The sequence below is a fragment of the Rhinoraja longicauda genome, chromosome 5 (assembly GCF_053455715.1).
Source record: "Rhinoraja longicauda isolate Sanriku21f chromosome 5, sRhiLon1.1, whole genome shotgun sequence".
Lineage (NCBI taxonomy): Eukaryota > Metazoa > Chordata > Chondrichthyes > Rajiformes > Arhynchobatidae > Rhinoraja > Rhinoraja longicauda.
The window spans coordinates 32,687,673-32,706,392 of record NC_135957.1 but is presented as its reverse complement, the minus strand read 5'-3'; the positions used below and the strand labels follow the sequence as shown (position 1 = coordinate 32,706,392).

General features: G+C 40.9%; 1 protein-coding gene across 4 annotated transcripts in view; it reads right to left on the bottom strand.

Annotated features, from left to right (window-relative positions):
- Positions 1-4,342: 4,342 nt before the first annotated feature.
- LOC144593535 (hippocalcin-like protein 1) overlaps positions 4,343-18,720 on the bottom strand; it is a 51,457-nt gene continuing 37,079 nt past the window's right edge. For all 4 annotated transcript variants that reach the window (XM_078399253.1, XM_078399252.1, XM_078399254.1 and 1 more), the window contains 3 exons: positions 13,858-14,257; positions 9,625-9,730; positions 4,343-5,376 (listed from right to left, as the gene is read on the bottom strand). In XM_078399253.1, coding sequence (XP_078255379.1) covers positions 5,279-5,376; positions 9,625-9,730; positions 13,858-14,235 — 582 coding nt within the window. In that variant the 5' untranslated portion in view covers positions 14,236-14,257 and the 3' untranslated portion in view covers positions 4,343-5,278. The remainder of the gene's footprint in view (positions 5,377-9,624; positions 9,731-13,857; positions 14,258-18,720) is intronic.

The following is an 18,720-nucleotide window of genomic DNA, read 5'->3' as shown; positions in this document are numbered from 1 at the left end:
CTCCTAATGTATCAAAATAGCTGTGTCAAGCTAAAGTCCAAAGGGCTTGGATCTTTATTTTTGAAAGTCTTTCCACTGGGCATCTGAGGGTCAATAAAAACTGGGGGGCAAATGCACAACTGCGCTGCAACACAGGCAGCAACTGAGGTCAGTATCGGTCTGATTCTGAGCCAGCTGCTCTCGAATGGGAGAATATTTTGGTGAATTAAAATAATAAATAACTGCTTGTTCAGGTGGTTGAGGTGAAGACATTGATGTATCAGTGAATTAGTATTTAATCTTAAATTGATAATTTATGCAGTAATTCATTTCAGCTGCCCAATTTCACAACATCTGGCTTTACTAACTTAAAACTGAATGCAGTGCATGTCAACTAATAAGGTTTGTATGATAGGCACTCCCTCCTGCAATGTAGAGGTTTAACCAACAATAGTGGAATTTTTAATACTGTATTCAGTCAGATGGAAACCAGCCAATTCTGCGCTGATTAGTTCTATGTATTGTCTCAGTTTGAGTAGTGAACCCCCTTGATTGAGCCTTTGCAGTACTCTTAATACCAGGAACAATGAGTTCCAGGATTTAGTTACATTTATGAAAGTTAATGAACAGAGGGAAACTTGCTCATGGTGACAGCATGATGCCTTACTGTCCTTTACTTTCACATCTGCAGAAGCCATGAATTGTATTTGGAAAATTGCAAATATTTCTCCGCTGTTCAAGAAGAGTAGTTGGTAAAATTTTAGATTACATTATATTATAAAATGAGATTTATTAGTACTGTTTTGTGAAAGTGAGATCTTACCAGATTAATCTGTTGAAATTCTTTGAGGAAGTTTGCCGCAGGGGTCGGTGGTGGAGCTGCTACTCTTCATGTTGTATATTTATGATTTGGATGATGGGATTGATGGCTTTGGAGAGGTTGGGAGAGTGGGTTGAGAAGTGGCAGAGAATACAGCATAGCAAAGTGGAGTCGTGCATTTCGATAGTAAGGAAGGTGAATGCAATTTATTTTGAGATGGCTAGAATACAAAAACAGGGATGTAATGCTGACCACATTTGGTGTATTGAGCAGTTTTGGGCCCCAGTATCTGGTGCTGGAGAGGGTCCAGAGGAGGTTTACGGGAATGATCCCAGGAATTATTAGGTTAACATATGATGAGCATTTGAGGGCACCGGGCCTGTACTTTTTAGAAGGATAAGGGTGGGTGGGAAGGACCTAATTGAAGCTTACTGAATAGTGAAAAGCTTGGATAGCCTTGACTATGGAGATGTTTCCACTAGGGAGTCTAGGACCAGAGGCCATAAGCTCAGAATAAAAAGACATACCTTGAGAAAGGAGACAAGAATTATTTTAGTCAGAGGGTGGTGAATCTGGCATTCATTGCTAAGGGTGGCTGTGGAGGCCAAGTCAATGGAATTTTTTACAGTGGGGATTGTCAGATTCTTAGTAAGGGTGTCAGGGGTTATGGGGCGAAGGCAGGTGGATGGAGTTGAGCTGGAAAGATAGATCAGCCATGATTGAATGACGGAGTGGACTTGATGGACCGAATGTTCTACTTTTGCTCCTTGAACTTGAGTTTGGAAGGTGCTGTTGAAGTAATAAATAAACTCCAAGAGGAACTCAGTCAGGCAACATCTGTGGAAGGAAACAAACAGACAAATGTTTCAGTTTGGGTCCTTCAGGCTGTTGGAAGTAGCTTGGGTGAATAACGCGTTTTAAAAAATAAATGCCATACTTTGCAACCATAATGATTCAGAGTTGAAGAGAGTGATTGCCTCGAATGGTGTTGGGCTGCTGGAGTTCTGTTGGAACCGCACATTAGTGGAGAGAATTCCCTCACCATCCTCAATTTTGCTTTACACACTGCAAGATATACAACTGAACCTTTTCTTGTGTCCACCATATTGTGTGACGGAACCAATAACCTTATCCAAGATGATGTCAGGGGACTGACAAAACTGCCAAAAGGATGATGGTTAAACCTATTGTTTTCAGGCATTTGTATAACAAAAAAGCTTATGAATAAATTATGTTGAGTTGAATGTTTATGCATCAGGACTGGAAAAATAAAATTCTCACTGCAGCTATACTTTAATGCAACACAGCCAATAAATATACATTAAATTGTCAGTTGTTCTATGTAGCTGGTCTATAACTACAAGCCAAAGTACATAATAGCAACCATAAAAAGTCCACAGTAGTTTGGTGCTGAGGTAGTTTGGGTTGTGCAGTGTGGTGCAAGAGCCTGATGGTTAATGGGAAGAACATGTTCGTGAACCTGGAGGTAGTGGTTCTCCAGCTCCTGTCCCCTCTTCCCAATGGTAGCATCAACATAAGTGCATGGTCGGTGTGGTATGTGTCTTTGGTGATATTTGCCTTCTTAAGGCAGCACTTCCTAAAATACAGCAGATGGCAGTATTATCAATACTGTGGAACAGTTTGGCTGAGCCAGTTTATCCTGGACTGAAAGAATGAAGTGCACATTACAGGTTGATGAGCTTAGCAGACCTGGCCACATCACATGCTTGGATCATATGCAGTGATTAGTTTAATTTGCATTATGTTAGGCATGGACATTGTGGGCCAAATGGCATGTTCCTGTACTGTACTGTTTTCTATTCCAGGAATGAAACAGAAGTGGGACTGGGGTTGAGATTTAAAGGGCAGACAATCGTAGCCTCAGATAATTATTCCAGACCAAATGGAAGTAATTAAATGCATTTTACATCCTTGGTGTAGCAAAGATCACAACAAATGTAGTACAAGTTAGGCCGCATTTGGAGTATTGTGGTGCAGTTCTGGTCGCCCCATTGCAGGAAGGATGGGCGAGAATTACATTTACAATGTAAAACACTAAAAAGTACGATTTCAAAACTTCGATTGTGAATAATACTGACCAGGTACTTTTCTTTAGAAGAAAGCAGAGCAATGCTTTGTGCAGTATACTCCAAGGATCAGGCAAAACATAAATGTGGTTCTAATTAGGGATTTTAGATATAGATCTGCCCTTTGCAGCAGTATCCAAAATGCCACTGAATAGGATCATTTCATGGAATTAATAACCATACTTGGTTGAACTATTTAAGCTCATGTCAACAATTAAATTTCCAAAAAGAAAACAATGATCACACCACAAAATATAGTCTACCCTGAGCAAATCTTTCTGTTGATATTTAAGTTCCCAAATGCAAAGAATGTCAGTGTCATACAGCACAGAAACAGGCCCCCAGCCCAACATGTCCATGCCTCACCAGTGTCTTATATAACTGTAACATAACACCTCAACTTCTACACAAATCCGAGTGATAAAGGCCAGGTGCCCAAAGCTTTCTACACCATTCTACTTATCTGAAACGCTCCTTTTTGGGAACTGTGTAACAGTACACTATCCCTCTACTCTGCAGCACATCCCAGGGGCTTTGGGTTCAGTGTTAAGGTCCTGCCAGGTTTGACTTCCTAAAATGCAACATACACTTAGCCAAATTAAACTCCATTTGCTATTCTTTGGCCCACTTGCCCAGCTAACCAAGATCCCGATTTAATTCTTGATAACCATCTTCACTGTTTACGACACCAGCTATTTTAGTATTATCTGCAAACTTACTAATCATACCTTGAACATCCTAATCCATATCATTGATCATAGATGACAAACATTGGGCCCAGCACCAAGCCCTGAGGCACACCACTAGTCACAGGCTCCCAGTCCAAAAAAAACCTTCCACCACCACCACTGTCTGCTTCCTACCATGAAGTCACTTTTGTATCCAGTTAGTTAGCTCTCCCTGCGAAGTAACCTTGCACAACAGCTTACAATGCAAAAACTCATCAATGTCATATCATCATATCATATATATACAGCCGGAAACAGGCCTTTTCGGCCCATCAAGTCCGTGCCGCCCAGCGATCTCCGCACATTAACACTATCCTACACCCACTAGGGACAATTTTTACATTTACCCAGCCAATTAACCTACATACCTGTACGTCTTTGGAGTGTGGGAGGAAACCCACGCAGGTCACGGGGAGAACGTACAAACTCCTTACAGTGCAGCACCCGTAGTCAGGATCGAACCCGAGTCTCCGGCGCTGCATTCGCTGTAAAGCAGCAACTCTACCGCTGCGCTACCGTGCCGTAAATTACAGAAACTATACACGATTAGCTTTAAACAGGATGAACCAGCAAACAAAATTTCCACTGAACATTACATGTTTATATCAATTTAATTTCCACGGTAAGCATGTGTTTGTACCAGTGCGATTTTTTTTCGATATTACAATTAGTTTTATAAATTAATACAAAGACCAGCGGCAGACAAGAAAATGTACGCTTTATTTTGGTACACTTCTCAGCAGTGGGCAGATGTCAATTAACACTGGAATACACAAGACTTGCACAAATTACAGCTGAAAATATAGAAACATTGCAAAAGGATGTTGCAACACATCATTAACAGATAACCTGACCTTCATTTCAACAATCCCTACTGCTGTATATTTAACATTTTACTCTGCCAACACAAATTGGAAGTTTCCCCTTCCATATACAACCCTAAAAACAGATTTGCATCTATTCATAATAAAAAATTAACTTAAATTTCTGATCTATATATTTTACATAATAGGCAAATATTAAATGTTCATGGTCACTGGTAATTGTGATGTGTTTAACCACTAGTCAACAGGATAAAAATATCAATATGAATATATGCATCAAACCAGCTTTGAAATGAAATACGAGGCTAAATAGCATTACATTAAAAGTCATTACATTATTGACTTGCTTTCAATATTGAATTTTACTCCCAACAAAATTTTTTGAAATGCCCCAACATTTTTAAGTGCAAGCAATTTTCTTATAGAATAGAAGCCACTGGCTTTCATGGTATGCTTTTAGTTGTCAGCTACATTCATTGTTATTTTAACATCTGGTTATGATCTAATCTCAAACACTTCCATATTCACTCATTGAATATTTACAAACCTCCTTAACCAATAAGTGATTGAAGCTACACATCAGACGTATTAACTGCATTTAAAAAAACTCAAGACAATTGCATGTAAACATAAGTTTAAACTCTGAATATCCGTGGAAAGTTCCACTGCATGGGAATGCTGCACTTGTGTTACTGCAGAAAGCCAGCCACTGTAATGCATGGTACAGCAAAATCTGGCCACCAGACCACAAGGAATGAGTGGCAGGCATCTGCTACAAGCTAAGCTTGAATGACAAGCCAGTTGTCCTCCGTTACTGTCCAGACATTTTTTTCCCTCAGATCAGAACTGGCTTGCACTGCTAGGATCACACTGTAGTAGCCGAACAATGGAAGGATCGCTCTTGGCACCTTTAATAAATTCTTCAAGGGAGAGTTTACCTGAAAATAAAATTTTAAACATTAAGATACACACAGGCATTTCTAGCTTTCCAACAATGAAGCCCCGTAAATTAAATTATTAATCTCAACAAATGATCAAAATTGTGGTTTATTGCAGGAAGTACAAGGTGGTGAATTCTAAAGCCACAGAAAACGGTTCTTCACTGTAGGTCAGTCATCGAGCTTTATTGAGTCAAGCTTGTTAATTGGAATACAGTACAATTCCTCACGGCTGTTGAACAAAGCCCTGTGCACAAAGTGGTTTACCTCAAAGCGTTTACATTGAGTGCCGAATTAAGCATACTGCAGGTATAAGGAAAAGCTTAAACTGAAAAAGGCCAATTTTGTTCTTACATTTTAACTGATTTTGTCCATTTGTTACAAGATAAAATATCAATTGAATGGAGCACTAGGGAGAGACTTTGCCAATGACCCCGATTCAACTAAGATACAATGTTAAGAACATTTAAGCCTGAATAATGCACAATTACTGCTACAGCTACACTAATTTGTAGAAGTTAAATTTGTGTGAAGCCAAATTAACTGAATGTATTACATTCATGGAAAAATTCAGAACTCCAAAGAGAGAGTCCTATACTGTAAATGATACCACCTGACAGATGAAAGATGAAGTTGAAGCCATCAGATAAGACATTGAACTTCAAAATTACCCAATTAAAGAGGCTGCTATTCCAATCACCCACTTTATTCAAGACATATACTAGTCTTGAATGGCAGATCCTCTGTGGAACAAGGGACTAGGGTGACTGAGGAACTGAAGGAAATCCACATTAGGCAGGAAATGGTGTTGCGTAGACTGATGGGACTGAAGGCTGATAAATCCCCAGGGCCTGATGGTCTGCATCCCAGAGTACTTAAGGAGGTGGCGCTAGAAATTGTGGACGCATTGGTGATCATTTTCCAATGTTCTATAGATTCAGGATCAGTTCCTGTGGATTGGAGGGTAGCTAATGTTATCCCACTTTTTAAGAAAGGAGGGAGAGAGAAAACGAGAAATTATAGACCAGTTAGTCTGACATCAGTGGTGGGGAAGATGCTGGAGTCAATTATAAAAGACAAAATTGCGGAGCATTTGGATAGTAGTAACAGGGTTGTTCCGAGTCAGCATGGATTTACGAAGGGGAAATCATGCTTGACTAATCTTCTGGACTTCTTTGAGGATGTAACTAGGAAAATTGACAGCGGTGGATGTGGTGTATTTCGACTTTCAGAAAGCCTTCGACAAGGTTCCACATAAGAGATTAGTGGGCAAAATTAGAGCACATGGTTTTGGTGGTAGGGTACTGACATGGAGAGAAAATTGGTTGACAGACAAAGCAAAGAGTGGGGATAAATGGGTCCCTTTCAGAATGGCAGGCAGTAACTAGTGGGGTACCGCAAGGCTCGGTGCTGGGACCGCAGCTATTTACAATATACATTAATGACTTGGATGAAGGGATTAAAAGTACCATTAGCAAATTTGCAGATGATACAAAGCTGGGTGGTAGTGTGAACTGTGAGGAAGATGCTATGAGGTTGCAGAGTGACTTGGACAGGTTTTGTGAGTGGGCGGATGCATGGCAGATGCAATTTAATGTGGATAAGTGTGAGGTTATCCACTTTGGTGGTAAGAATAGGAAGGCAGAGTATTATCTGAATGGTGTCAAGTTAGGAACAGGGGGGACGTACAACGAGATCTGGGTGTCCTAGTGCATCAGTCACTGAAAGGAAGCATGCAGGTACAGCAGGCAGTGAAGAAAGCCAATGGAATGTTGGCCTTCATAACAAGAGGAGTTGAGTATAGGAGCAAAGAGGTCCTTCTGCAGTTGTACAGGGCCCTAGTGAGACCGCGCCTGTGTGCAGTTTTGGTCTCCAAATTTGAGGAAGGATATTCTTGCTATTGAGGGTGTGCAGCGTAGGTTTACTAGGTTAATTCCCGGAATGGAGGGACTATCATATGTTGAAAGACTGGAGCGACTAGGCTTGTATACACTGGAATTTTGAAGGATGAGAGGAGATCTTATCGAAACGTATAAGATTATTAAGGGGTTGGACACGTTAGAGGCAGGAAACATGTTCCCAATGTTGGGGGAGTCCAGAACAAGGGGCCACAGTTTAAGAATAAGGGGTAGGCCATTTAGAACTGAGATGAGGAATCTGTGGAATTCTCTGCCTCAGAAGGCAGTAGAAGCCAATTCTCTGAATGCATTCAAGAGAGAGCTAGATAGAGCTCTTAAGGATAGTGGAGTCAGGGTTTTTTGGGGAGAAGGCAGGAACAGGGCACTGATTGAGAATGATCAGCCATGATCACATTGAATGGCAGTGCTGGCCCGAAGGGCCGAATGGCCTCCTCCTGCACCTATTGTCTATTGACTAAATAATCATAAAACATTAAATCTGTTCACACTTATTGGCAATGTTTTCTCCATCATTAATATAGACATTAATTTATAAAATTGGAATGTCATCGAATGGTGGGATTTGATTGTTAATGTTGATTGCTCTCTCTATAAATACTTCTTATCGTTTGCAGTGGAAAAACAATGTGATTTTACAAGCACAGACTTCAGTTAGTGCCACTGGGTTCAAGCCTGATCCTCTTCTCAAACTGAGGATCTACTTGGGTGTAACATTGCTGCAGATGGTACATTATTTAAAATTATACATTCTTTTATGTCTCCTCCTACCACATGCAGGTGCCAAATATAGTCTTTATAACACATAAGAGGACCCATAGCAGAAGCATCCGCGTCGTGGGGCTGGAAACTGGAAGTGTCCTGAGCTAATTCTGCTACCACCATCATCTATTGTACAAGTGAGGCTCCCACTGTGTCGCCGGAAGCTTGCGCCCTTTTCAGGACGGACGATGACAGTGATGTGACACTTGAAACATGGATGATGGACAGGAAAGAAGAAGAACACATATGAAAATTTACCTATGGAGCCAGTTTATAATCAACCCAGAAGAATATAGATAGGCATAATTTGCAAACAATTCAATTTCACTTTCAAGGTCAAGAATGAAAGTTTAACGTGGCTGTTACTGATAGGTTCCCAGAAAATGGCAGTATAAATGCTTCCAAAGTTGGGACACATTCACAATGCATCCCAATGAGGAAATAATGAATCATTTGGTGTAGTGGTGGCAGTGTTAAATAACCAAACTAGTAACCTAACCTAATATTATCCCCAGACTAATAATGATCTGGGGATAAACAAAAGATCAAATGACACCATGACATTTGTGGAATTCAATTAATGCGCTGGAATTCAAACAATTTAAGAAAAATCTCCAATAAACTGCTATCCAGTGAAAAAAGTTTATTTAAATGTTTTTAAGGAAAAATATCTTCCCATTTTGGCTTATGCATGACTGCAGATGCTCAGCAAGAATGTGGTGGACTCAATCTGCTGACTCAATCATTTAGGAGGCATATACAAATATTTATACCCTTACTATGGCAGCACAGTGGCACAGCAGTACAGCTGCTGCCTCACAGAACCAAAGACATGGGTTCGATCATGACTATGGGTGTTCGATCATGACGACAGATGCTGTCTGTGTGGAGTTTGTATGTTCTCCCTGTGACTGCATGGGTTTTCCCTGGCCACTCCGGTGTCCTCCCACCATCCAAGTACGTACAGGTTTGTAGGTTGATTAGCTTCTGTAAATTGCCCCTGTAGGTAGGAAGCGAAAGTGGGATAACATAGAACTAGAGTACAGGTGATCAAAGGTCGGTACGGATTTGGTGCGCTGAAAGGCCCGTTTCCACGGTGCATCTCTGAACTGAAACTAAACTGCTGCACTGAAACAGAAGCAGCATTAAAATGGAAGTATTACCCTGCATCAGCACAGGCACAGCATAGGTTTTCAGACAACAAACAATCTCGCAAGGTCCTCCTTGGGGCAAGCTTCTGGGACATGGTACCTAAATTGGGAGTAATGGCCCATAGTGCAGACAAGTAACCCTCATGTGGAATTCCCATCTGGCCGAATTCAGTCACTTCTACTCATGTTAAAGCCTTCTAACTTCCGATTCCCTCAGAGAAAAAACAAACTAACTGGTACTCTGATTCTTCAGAGTCTCGCCTGTCTGGTCATAGTGAAACTGAATGGTCTGCTTCATTATGTGGGGACTGCTTCTCTCTCATTAGTACTATAAATATTCATTACTTTACTGGGATTATTCCCGTTAAAAAATTGCAGCTTATTGCTTGTAAATTTGCTGCATTCCATGTTTTACATACCATCATTGTTTGTGTCCATCTGTCTGAAGATCTTGTCTGTTCGTTTTTCTGGTGTGGATTCATCTTCAGGCATCTTCATCACAGAAGACACCATTTTATAAATTGCCTGAGAGCATGAAATGGTACAAGTCAACATCATTTACTGCATAAAGGCAATACCAATATAATTAATATGTTTGTGAAAGGAGGATGCGGACTACTTTTAATTCACATTTAACGTGTGTCATTTAAACCATAGATATATCACTGAGGATACAAAATACAAGGAAACTTTTTTCCCCCAATTTTTTTCAAGGAAACTTTCAATTTTTCCTGTGCTGAAAACAATTGTGTACATTCTCTAAACTGTGAATGAACTTTAAAACAAATATTGTGTAGAATTGACCACAAAATACACAAGACTCCTTTTGACAGTGGTATGGATGTGAATATAAATAAAGCAGGAGGTTTTAGGTTTAATTTTCTCTAATTCCAAAGCAAATTTTCTGGGGAAAAATAGGACTCGATTATAACAACACATTTATCAAAATGTCAAGAAACAAATAATAGCATTGGATAGATTGGAACATCAAACAATGGCATTTTAAAGTTTAATTCCTTCCAGTCAATAACCTTCCAGTATGTTAAGGTTACAACAGCATCTCAAAACTACATACATGCAAGCTGAATTTTGGAAGCTACTGAAAGGACAGGTTGATGCAATTATTGTGACATGCATCACCTCCTGGGTTATCTTCACAATGAAACAAATAGTAAAGGATTCAAGGCAGAAATTGTTTTTGAATTGCAATGCATTTTCTAATTCTATTTTATAATCTTTCACTAAAAGTACATGATCACACACTAGAATGCTGAAAGATTGGAAAAACCTATCTAACTATATCTCTAATTTTACTTTGCACTGACACATATGTCAAGACATGACAGCTCACTGAAAAAAGCCTACATACCAACAAACTCTTGCCCCACCAGTCACTCATCAATCACCCCCTACCGGCCAAACTTTATTTTCCACAGAATGGCAGAAAATAAACTAAAATGGCAGGAATTTGGATAAAAGTCAGGTCAAGGATAGCCAATCTAATTTTGTTTTCACCTCGTCAGATATTGCACAGAAGGGGTACTAGCCAGTGCACAGCCCTCCTGTTGTATAGAAAAATATTAACAACAATGATTGGAAGTAGTACATATGACTCGTTCTCTTTGTATTTCTAGTCAACACACTTGTGGATTGTAGCTTCATACTTGAAACTTCACTTGCCTTCCTCTCCCTTCATCCCTATCACTGGTACTGGTCATCAATACCTGACAATGTGTTTGAGCATTTCATGCTCTGTGGAATTATTTTATCTGGCTCTCATTATACAAGGTGCAGCAATTATAAGTGGCTCTGGAGAAAGCTGGCTGGACTGAGCTTCAAAATAACAGCTTCGGATTGTTTGGAAAATCATTGATATTTTATACAAGAAATAACTTAATTGATTAAAAGATTTAAAATTTTGTCTAAAATCCAGTTTTTTTAAGTTTCTTCATCGTTAATCTTTAGTTCAAAATCCAACCTCAGCATTGAGTAAATTATTGATAGCAATAATAAAACACAAACCACCCAAGCATGTTAAATTCCTTGGGTTACCAAACATTTGTTGAAATTTTTAAATAAAATTAACTAAAGACTAGAATTAAAATACATTTAACGAATGAAGACTTATCCCCTTTATCTCCTTAATCGGGAACTACATCCCCTTAAACAGACTGCAAGGCGTTAAGTGGTGGCCAGAGATTCAGTAGAACATCTGACAGGCTGCTCATTAATTATTCTATCCCTAACTGGGAAAAGGGCTTGTTAGCAATCTTGCTGTGGGAGCAAACTGAGGGAAAACCTTTGTAGCATGTAATTAGGACTTGGAAAGCAATGTTGAATAATAGTAGAGTTCAACTCAAAATAACTGAAAGGAACATATTTACAGCTTTTTGGAGAGAGTAGGTGTATGGGACTAACTGGATTGCTGTTACATAGGGCTAGTATGGTAAATGGCTGAATGGCCACCTTAATGACAATAGCCACCAGTGATTCTGTCCACAGCAGAGGCTTGGAAAGTGATTGACCACTATCTTCCCTCTCACCTCTTCCCTTGGAGTAACATTTTATCCACATCTAGCAACTTGTTTACATTTACAAAAGCAAAACTAATTAATATTTCTATCACATTGGAATGAGGAATTTTCTTTTCCAATTTAGGGCACAGGGTGGCACTGTGGTGCAGCGACAGAGCTGCTGCCTCAGAGCACCCAAGACCAGGGTTCGATCCTGGCAATGAGTGCTGCCTGTGGGAAGTTTGTACAATCGCACTGTGACCGCATGTTTTCTCCAGGTGTTCTGCAGCCTCCCACATTCCAAAGATGTACATTGCCCCTCGTGTGTAAAATGCCCCTTGTGTGGAAATAACATAGAACTACCGTAGGGATGATCTATGGTCGGCTGGACTTGGGCCGATGGGCCTGTTTCCACACAATATCTCTAAACTAAATTCTAAATGTTCTGCAATCAAGACACTGTCCTGAAAATACCAAGAATGTACTGGGCAAAACCTATGTAATTTCAAACTTTCCTCACCCCAGTATGTCCAATGTATTGACTCTGCAATCCACATTTGTGGCACCATTTGATGAGTTCCCTCAAACCTATTGTAAAGCAGACAGACTTCCTTTAATGGTTACTACCAATTAGGCATTGTCATTCGGTAGGTATCTCAGGGTTCTACCCCGTTCTTCATATCAATTACATGTTACAGCTCAATGAGAACAACAACTTGAATTTCCAAGTGCACATTCTGGTCACCTGATCTAATCCGACTGCTACTTTTAAAGTCATTGCTACTTTTCATCCAGCTGTCAAATGGCAACTCAAAAAAAAAACACCTGCTCAATAACAGTGAAACTGAAATGAAAACTTTGCCACCATCATCAGTTTGTCCCTCATTTCAAATTTTTATCTGCCATTAAATCAGATTCAGAGTAATGGATGTTTGTGTTTTGTTTGAATTCAAACTCTATTTTCACCTATATACCTAACATGCTACCAAGATTCTTTTGAAAATACTGCATATTTCATTTCAGCTCCCAAAACCTTTATAATCATAAAGCCTAGGGTATGCAAAGCTTTCCCCATTTTACTTATGAAACTCTTCCAATAGAAACATAGAAACATAGAAAATAAGTGCAGGAGTAGGCCATTCGGCTCTTCGAGCCTGCACCGCCATTCAATATGATCATGGCTGATCATCCAACTCAGTATCCCGTACCTGCCTTCTCTCCATACCCCCTGATCCCTTTAGCCACAAGGGCCACATCTAACTCCCTCTTAAATATAGCCAATGAACTGGCCTCAACTACCTTCTGTGGCAGAGAATTCCACAGATTCACCACTCTGTGTGAAAAAAAACTTTCTCATCTCGGTCCTAAAAGACTTCCCACTTATCCTTAAACTGTGACCCCTTGTTCTGGACTTCCCCAGCATCGGGAACAATCTTCCTGCATCTAGCCGGTCCAACCCCTTAAGAATTTTGTAAGTTTCTATAAGATCCCCCCTCAATCTTCTAAATTCCAGCGAGTACAAGCCGAGTCTATCCAGTCTTTCTTCATATGAAAGTCCTGCCATCCCAGGAATCAATCTGGTGAACCTTCTCTGTACTCCCTCTATGGCAAGAATGTCTTTCCTCAGATTAGGAGACCAAAACTGTACGCAATACTCCAGGTGTGGTTTCACCAATGCCCTGTACAACTGCAGCAGAACCTCCCTGCTCCTATACTCAAATCCTCTCGCTATGAATGCCAACATACCATTCGCTTTCTTCACTGCCTGCTGCACCTGCATGCCTACTTTCGATGACTGGTGTACCACGACACCCAGTCCAATATTGCAGTCCATATACTTTTTTCAGTCCTACTTTAACCAGGCCTTTGCATCCAATGTGAGCAATGATCCAGTTACCTTTTGCTTCCAGTGAGTTGATAGAATTTTCATTTTCCTGTACCAATACTTTATAATAATACATTATATCACAAATACATCCCCAGAAAATTGCTGTAGAAGAGCATCTGAAAACATTGGGAGAAATTGACTAAACCTTGACGGAATCCATGGTCTTGTATTTGACAGCAGAAAGAAATAAGTGTCAGAATGCAGGAAGTTACTGTAACATCAAATTAAACTATTTTTATAAATTAGCATACCTGCACAATCTCCAGCATTTCACTTCGGCTAATGTACCCATTCCCATCCAGGTCATACATACTAAATGCCCACTTCAACTTCTGTTCGAGCTTTCCCCGAGATGTAACACTAAGTGCTATTATAAATTCTCTAAAGTCAATTGTTCCATCGGCATTTGTATCAAAGGTACGGAACACATGCTCTGCAAACTTCGAAGCATCTCCATATGGAAAAAAGTTTGCATATATTTTCTTGAACTCTTCTGCGGTTAAATGGCCACTCGGGCAATCTTTAAGGAAGCCTTTGTACCACTCTTGGAGCTCATGATCTGTGAATTCTGTATTTTCTCGCAGGTCTTGAAGCACCTCTGGACGAAGTTTACTGTTCTGTTTTCCCATCCTCTTGGTATCAGTTAAAAATCTGTGAAAAAAGAGAACGGCAAGTTAGCATGAATGATTTATTTCAAAGTAAATAAAAAATTATACAAATAAATATATAATTAAATAAAAATTATATAAATATTTTTCAGTCAGAGCAAAGGGGATTACAGAGGCATGAGGCAGGAGCTGGCCCAAATTGACTGGAAGGAGGCCCTAGTAGGGAAGACGGTAGAACAGTAATGGCAGGTATTCCTGGGAATAATGCAGAGGTTGCAGGATCAATTTATTCCAAAGAGGTGGAAAGACTCTAAGGGGAGTAAGAGACACCTGTGGCTGACAAGGGAAGTCAGGGACAGCATAAAAATTAAGGAGAGGAAGTATAACATAGCAAAGAAGAGTGGGAAGACAGAGGATTGGGACTCTTTTAAAGAGCAACAAAAGTTAACTAAAAAGGCAATACGGGGAGAAAAGATGAGGTACGAGGGTAAACTAGCCAATAATATAAAGGAGGATAGCAAAAGTTTTTTTAGGTACGTGAAGAGGAAAAAAATAGTCAAGGCAAATGTGGGTCCCTTGAAGAAAGAAGCAGGGGAATTTATTATGGGGAACAAAGAAATGGCAGACGAGTTAAACCGTTACTTTGGATCTGTCTTCACTGAGGAAGATACACACAATCTCCCAAATGTTCTAGGGGCCGGAGAACCTAGGGTGATGGAGGAACTGAAGGAAATCCACATTAGGCAGGAAATGGTTTTGGGTAGACTGATGGGACTGAAGGCTGATAAATCCCCAGGGCCTGATGGTCTGCATCCCAGAGTACTTAAGGAGGTGGCTCTAGAAATAGTGCTGAACTTGGAGATCATTTTTCAATGTTCTATAGATTCAGGATCAGTTCCTGTGGATTGGAGGATAGCAAATGTTATCCCACTTTTTAAGAAAGGAGGGAGAGAGAAAATGGGTAATTATAGACCAGTTAGTCTGACATCAGTGGTGGGGAAGATGCTGGAGTCAATTATAAAAGACGAAATTGCTGAGCATTTGGATAGCAGTAACGGGATCATTCCGAGTCAGCATGGATCTACGAAGGGGAAATCATGCTTGACAAATCTACTGGAATTTTTTGAGGATGTAACTAGGAAAATTGACAAGGGAGAGTCAGTGGATGTGGTGTACCTCGACTTTCAGAAAGCCTTCGACAAGGTCCCACATAGGAGATTAGTGGGCAAAATTAGGGCACATGGTATTGGGGGTAGGGTACTGACATGGATAGAAAATTGGTTGACAGACAGAAAGCAAAGAGTGGGGATAAATGGGTCCCTTTCGGAATGGCAGGCAGTGACCAGTGGGGTACCGCAAGGTTCGGTGCTGGGACCCCAGCTATTTACGATATACATTAATGACTTAGGCGAAGGGATTAAAAGTACCATTAGCAAATTTGCAGATGATACTAAGTTGGGGGGTAGTGTGAATTGTGAGGAAGATGCAATAAGGATGCAGGGTGACTTGGACAGGTTGTGTGAGTGGGCGGATACATGGCAGATGCAGTTTAATGTAGATAAGTGTGAGGTTATTCACTTTGGAAGTAAGAATAGAAAGGCAGATTATTATCTGAATGGTGTCAAGTTAGGAGGAGGGGGAGTTCAACGAGATCTGGGTGTCCTAGTGCATCAGTCAATGAAAGGAAGCATGCAGGTACAGCAGGCAGTGAAGAAAGCCAATGGAATGTTGGCCTTCGTAACAAGAGGAGTTGAGTATAGGAGCAAAGAGGTCCTTCTACAGTTGTACCGGGCCCTGGTGAGACCGCACCTGGAGTACTGTGTGCAGTTTTGGTCTCCAAATTTGAGGAAGGATATTCTTGCTATGGAGGGCGTGCAGCGTAGGTTCACTAGGTTAATTCCCGGAATGGCGGGACTGTCGTATGTTGAAAGGCTGGAGCGATTGGGCTTGTATACACTGGAATTTAGAAGGATGAGGGGGGATCTTATTGAAACATATAAGATAATTAGGGGATTGGACACATTAGAGGCAGATAACATGTTCCCAATGTTGGGGGAGTCCAGAACAAGGGGCCACAGTTTAAGAATAAGGGGTAGGCCATTTAGAACGGAGATGAGGAAGAACTTTTTCAGTCAGAGGGTGGTGAAGGTGTGGAATTCTCTGCCTCAGAAGGCAGTGGAGGCCAGTTTGTTGGATGCTTTCAAGAGAGAGCTGGATAGAGCTCTTAAGGATAGCGGAGTGAGGGGGTATGGGGAGAAGGCAGGAACGGGGTACTGATTGAGAGTGATCAGCCATGATCGCATTGAATGGCGGTGCTGGCTCGAAGGGCTGAATGGCCTACTCCTGCACCTATTGTCTATTGTCTATTTTGGCATAAATATCCCAAGTCATCAAGACTCGTCAAGCAAGTATCAACACCCAGACATCCAAATATAGTATTATACTATCCTCTTCAGCAAACAGTAATTTTGCATTTCCTGTACTCATCTAGTCAAGGTGTCTTGCTGAACGAACAAGCTTCAATTTCCCATCTTTTGCATTAAGCAAAATTCACTAGGAAAATGAGTGGCCTGAAAATACTGCAGGTACTCAACAGATTAGTCAACAATAGGGAGGAATCAAGCAATTAACATTTCAGGTTGATGTTCCTTCAACCAAAGTGGAAAAAGGCTACTCCTGTGACAGGCAGTGCAAGAACACAGATTGGGAAGGACTTTGAGGTCTGAGAGGCAGGAGTTATTAAATGACAAAAAAAAATCAATGATGGTGCAAAGGAAATAGGGATGATAATGAAACCTGCAGAAAAGTTGGCACTACTACTGAGGCATTACGTTAGGATCGAGCACAACTTATTTCCACTCCAGTTTAGTGGGTTCCGAGGTGGTGAAGAGTTGATCTGATAAAGGGGACTCAAGGTAAAAGAGCCATTAGGAGGCAGTGATCATAATATGATAAGTTTTACTCTACAAATTGAGAGGGAGAAGGGAAAATCGGAAGTGTCAGTATTACAGAATAGCAAAGGGGATTACAGAGGCATGAAGCAGGAGCTGGCCAGATTTGACTGGAAGGAGGCCCTAGCAGGGAAGGCGGTGGAACAGCAATGGCAGGTATTCCTGGGAATAATGCAGAAGTTGCAGGATCAATTTATCCCAAAGAGGAGGAAAGATTCTAAGGGGAGTAAGAGGCACCCGTGGCTGACAAGGGAAGTCAAGGACAGCATAAAAATATAAGAGAAGTATAACATAGCAAAGAAGAGTGGGAAGCCAGAGGATTGGGACTCTTTTAAAGAGCAACAGAAGATAACTAAAAAGGCAATACGGGGAGAAAAGATGAGATACGAGGGTAAGCTAGCAACTAATATAAAGGAGGATAGTAAAAGCTGTTTTAGGTATGTGAAGAGGGAAGAAATAGTCAAGGCAAATGTGGGTCCCTTGAAGACAGAGGCAGGGGAATTTATTATGGGGAACAAGGAAATGGCAGATGAGTTGAACCGGTATTTTGGATCTGTCTTCACTAAGGAAGATACAAACAATCTCCCAGATGTTCTAGTGGCCAGAGATCCTAGGGTGACGGAGGAACTGATGGAAATTCACATTAGGCAGGAAATTGTGTTGGGTAGACTGATGGGACTGAAGGCTGATAAATCCCCAGGGCCTGATGGTCTGCATCCCAGGGTACTTAAGGAGGTGGCTCTAGAAATCGTGGACGCATTGGTGATCATTTTCCAATGTTCTATAGATTCAGGATCAGTTCCTGTGGATTGGAGGGTAGCTAATGTTATCCCACTTTTTAAGAAAGGAGGGAGAGAGAAAACGGGAAATTATAGACCAGTTAGTCTGACATTAGTGGTGAGGAAGATGCTGGAGTCAATTATAAAAGATGAAATTGCGGAGCATTTGGATAGCAGTAACAGGGTCGTTCCGAGTCAGCATGGATTTACGAAGGGGAAATCATGCTTGACTAATCTTCTGGACTAGGAAAATAGACAGGGGAGAGCCGGTGGATGTAGTGTACCTTGACTTTCAGAAAGCCTTCGACATGGTCCCACATAGGAGATTAGTGGGCAAAATTAGAGCACATGGTATTGGGGGTAGGGTACTGACAAGGTTAGAAAATTGGTTGACAGACAGAAAGCAAAGAGTGGGGATAAATGGGTCCCTTTCAGAATGGCAGGCAGTGACTAGTGGGGTGACCGCAGCTATTTACAATATACATTAATGACTTGGATGAAGGGATTAAAAGTACCATTAGCAAATTTGCAGATGATACAAAGCTGGGTGGTAGTGTGAAATGTGAGGAAGATGTTATGAGGTTGCAGGGTGACTTGGACAGGTTTTATGAGTGGGGGGATGCATGGCAGATGTCGTTTAATGTATATGTGTGAGATTATCCACTTTGGAACAGCACCTCATATTTCGCTTGGGCAGCTTGCAGCCCAGCGGTATGAACATTGACTTCTCCAACTTTAGATAGTTCCTCTGTCCCTCTCTTCCCCTCCCCCTTCCC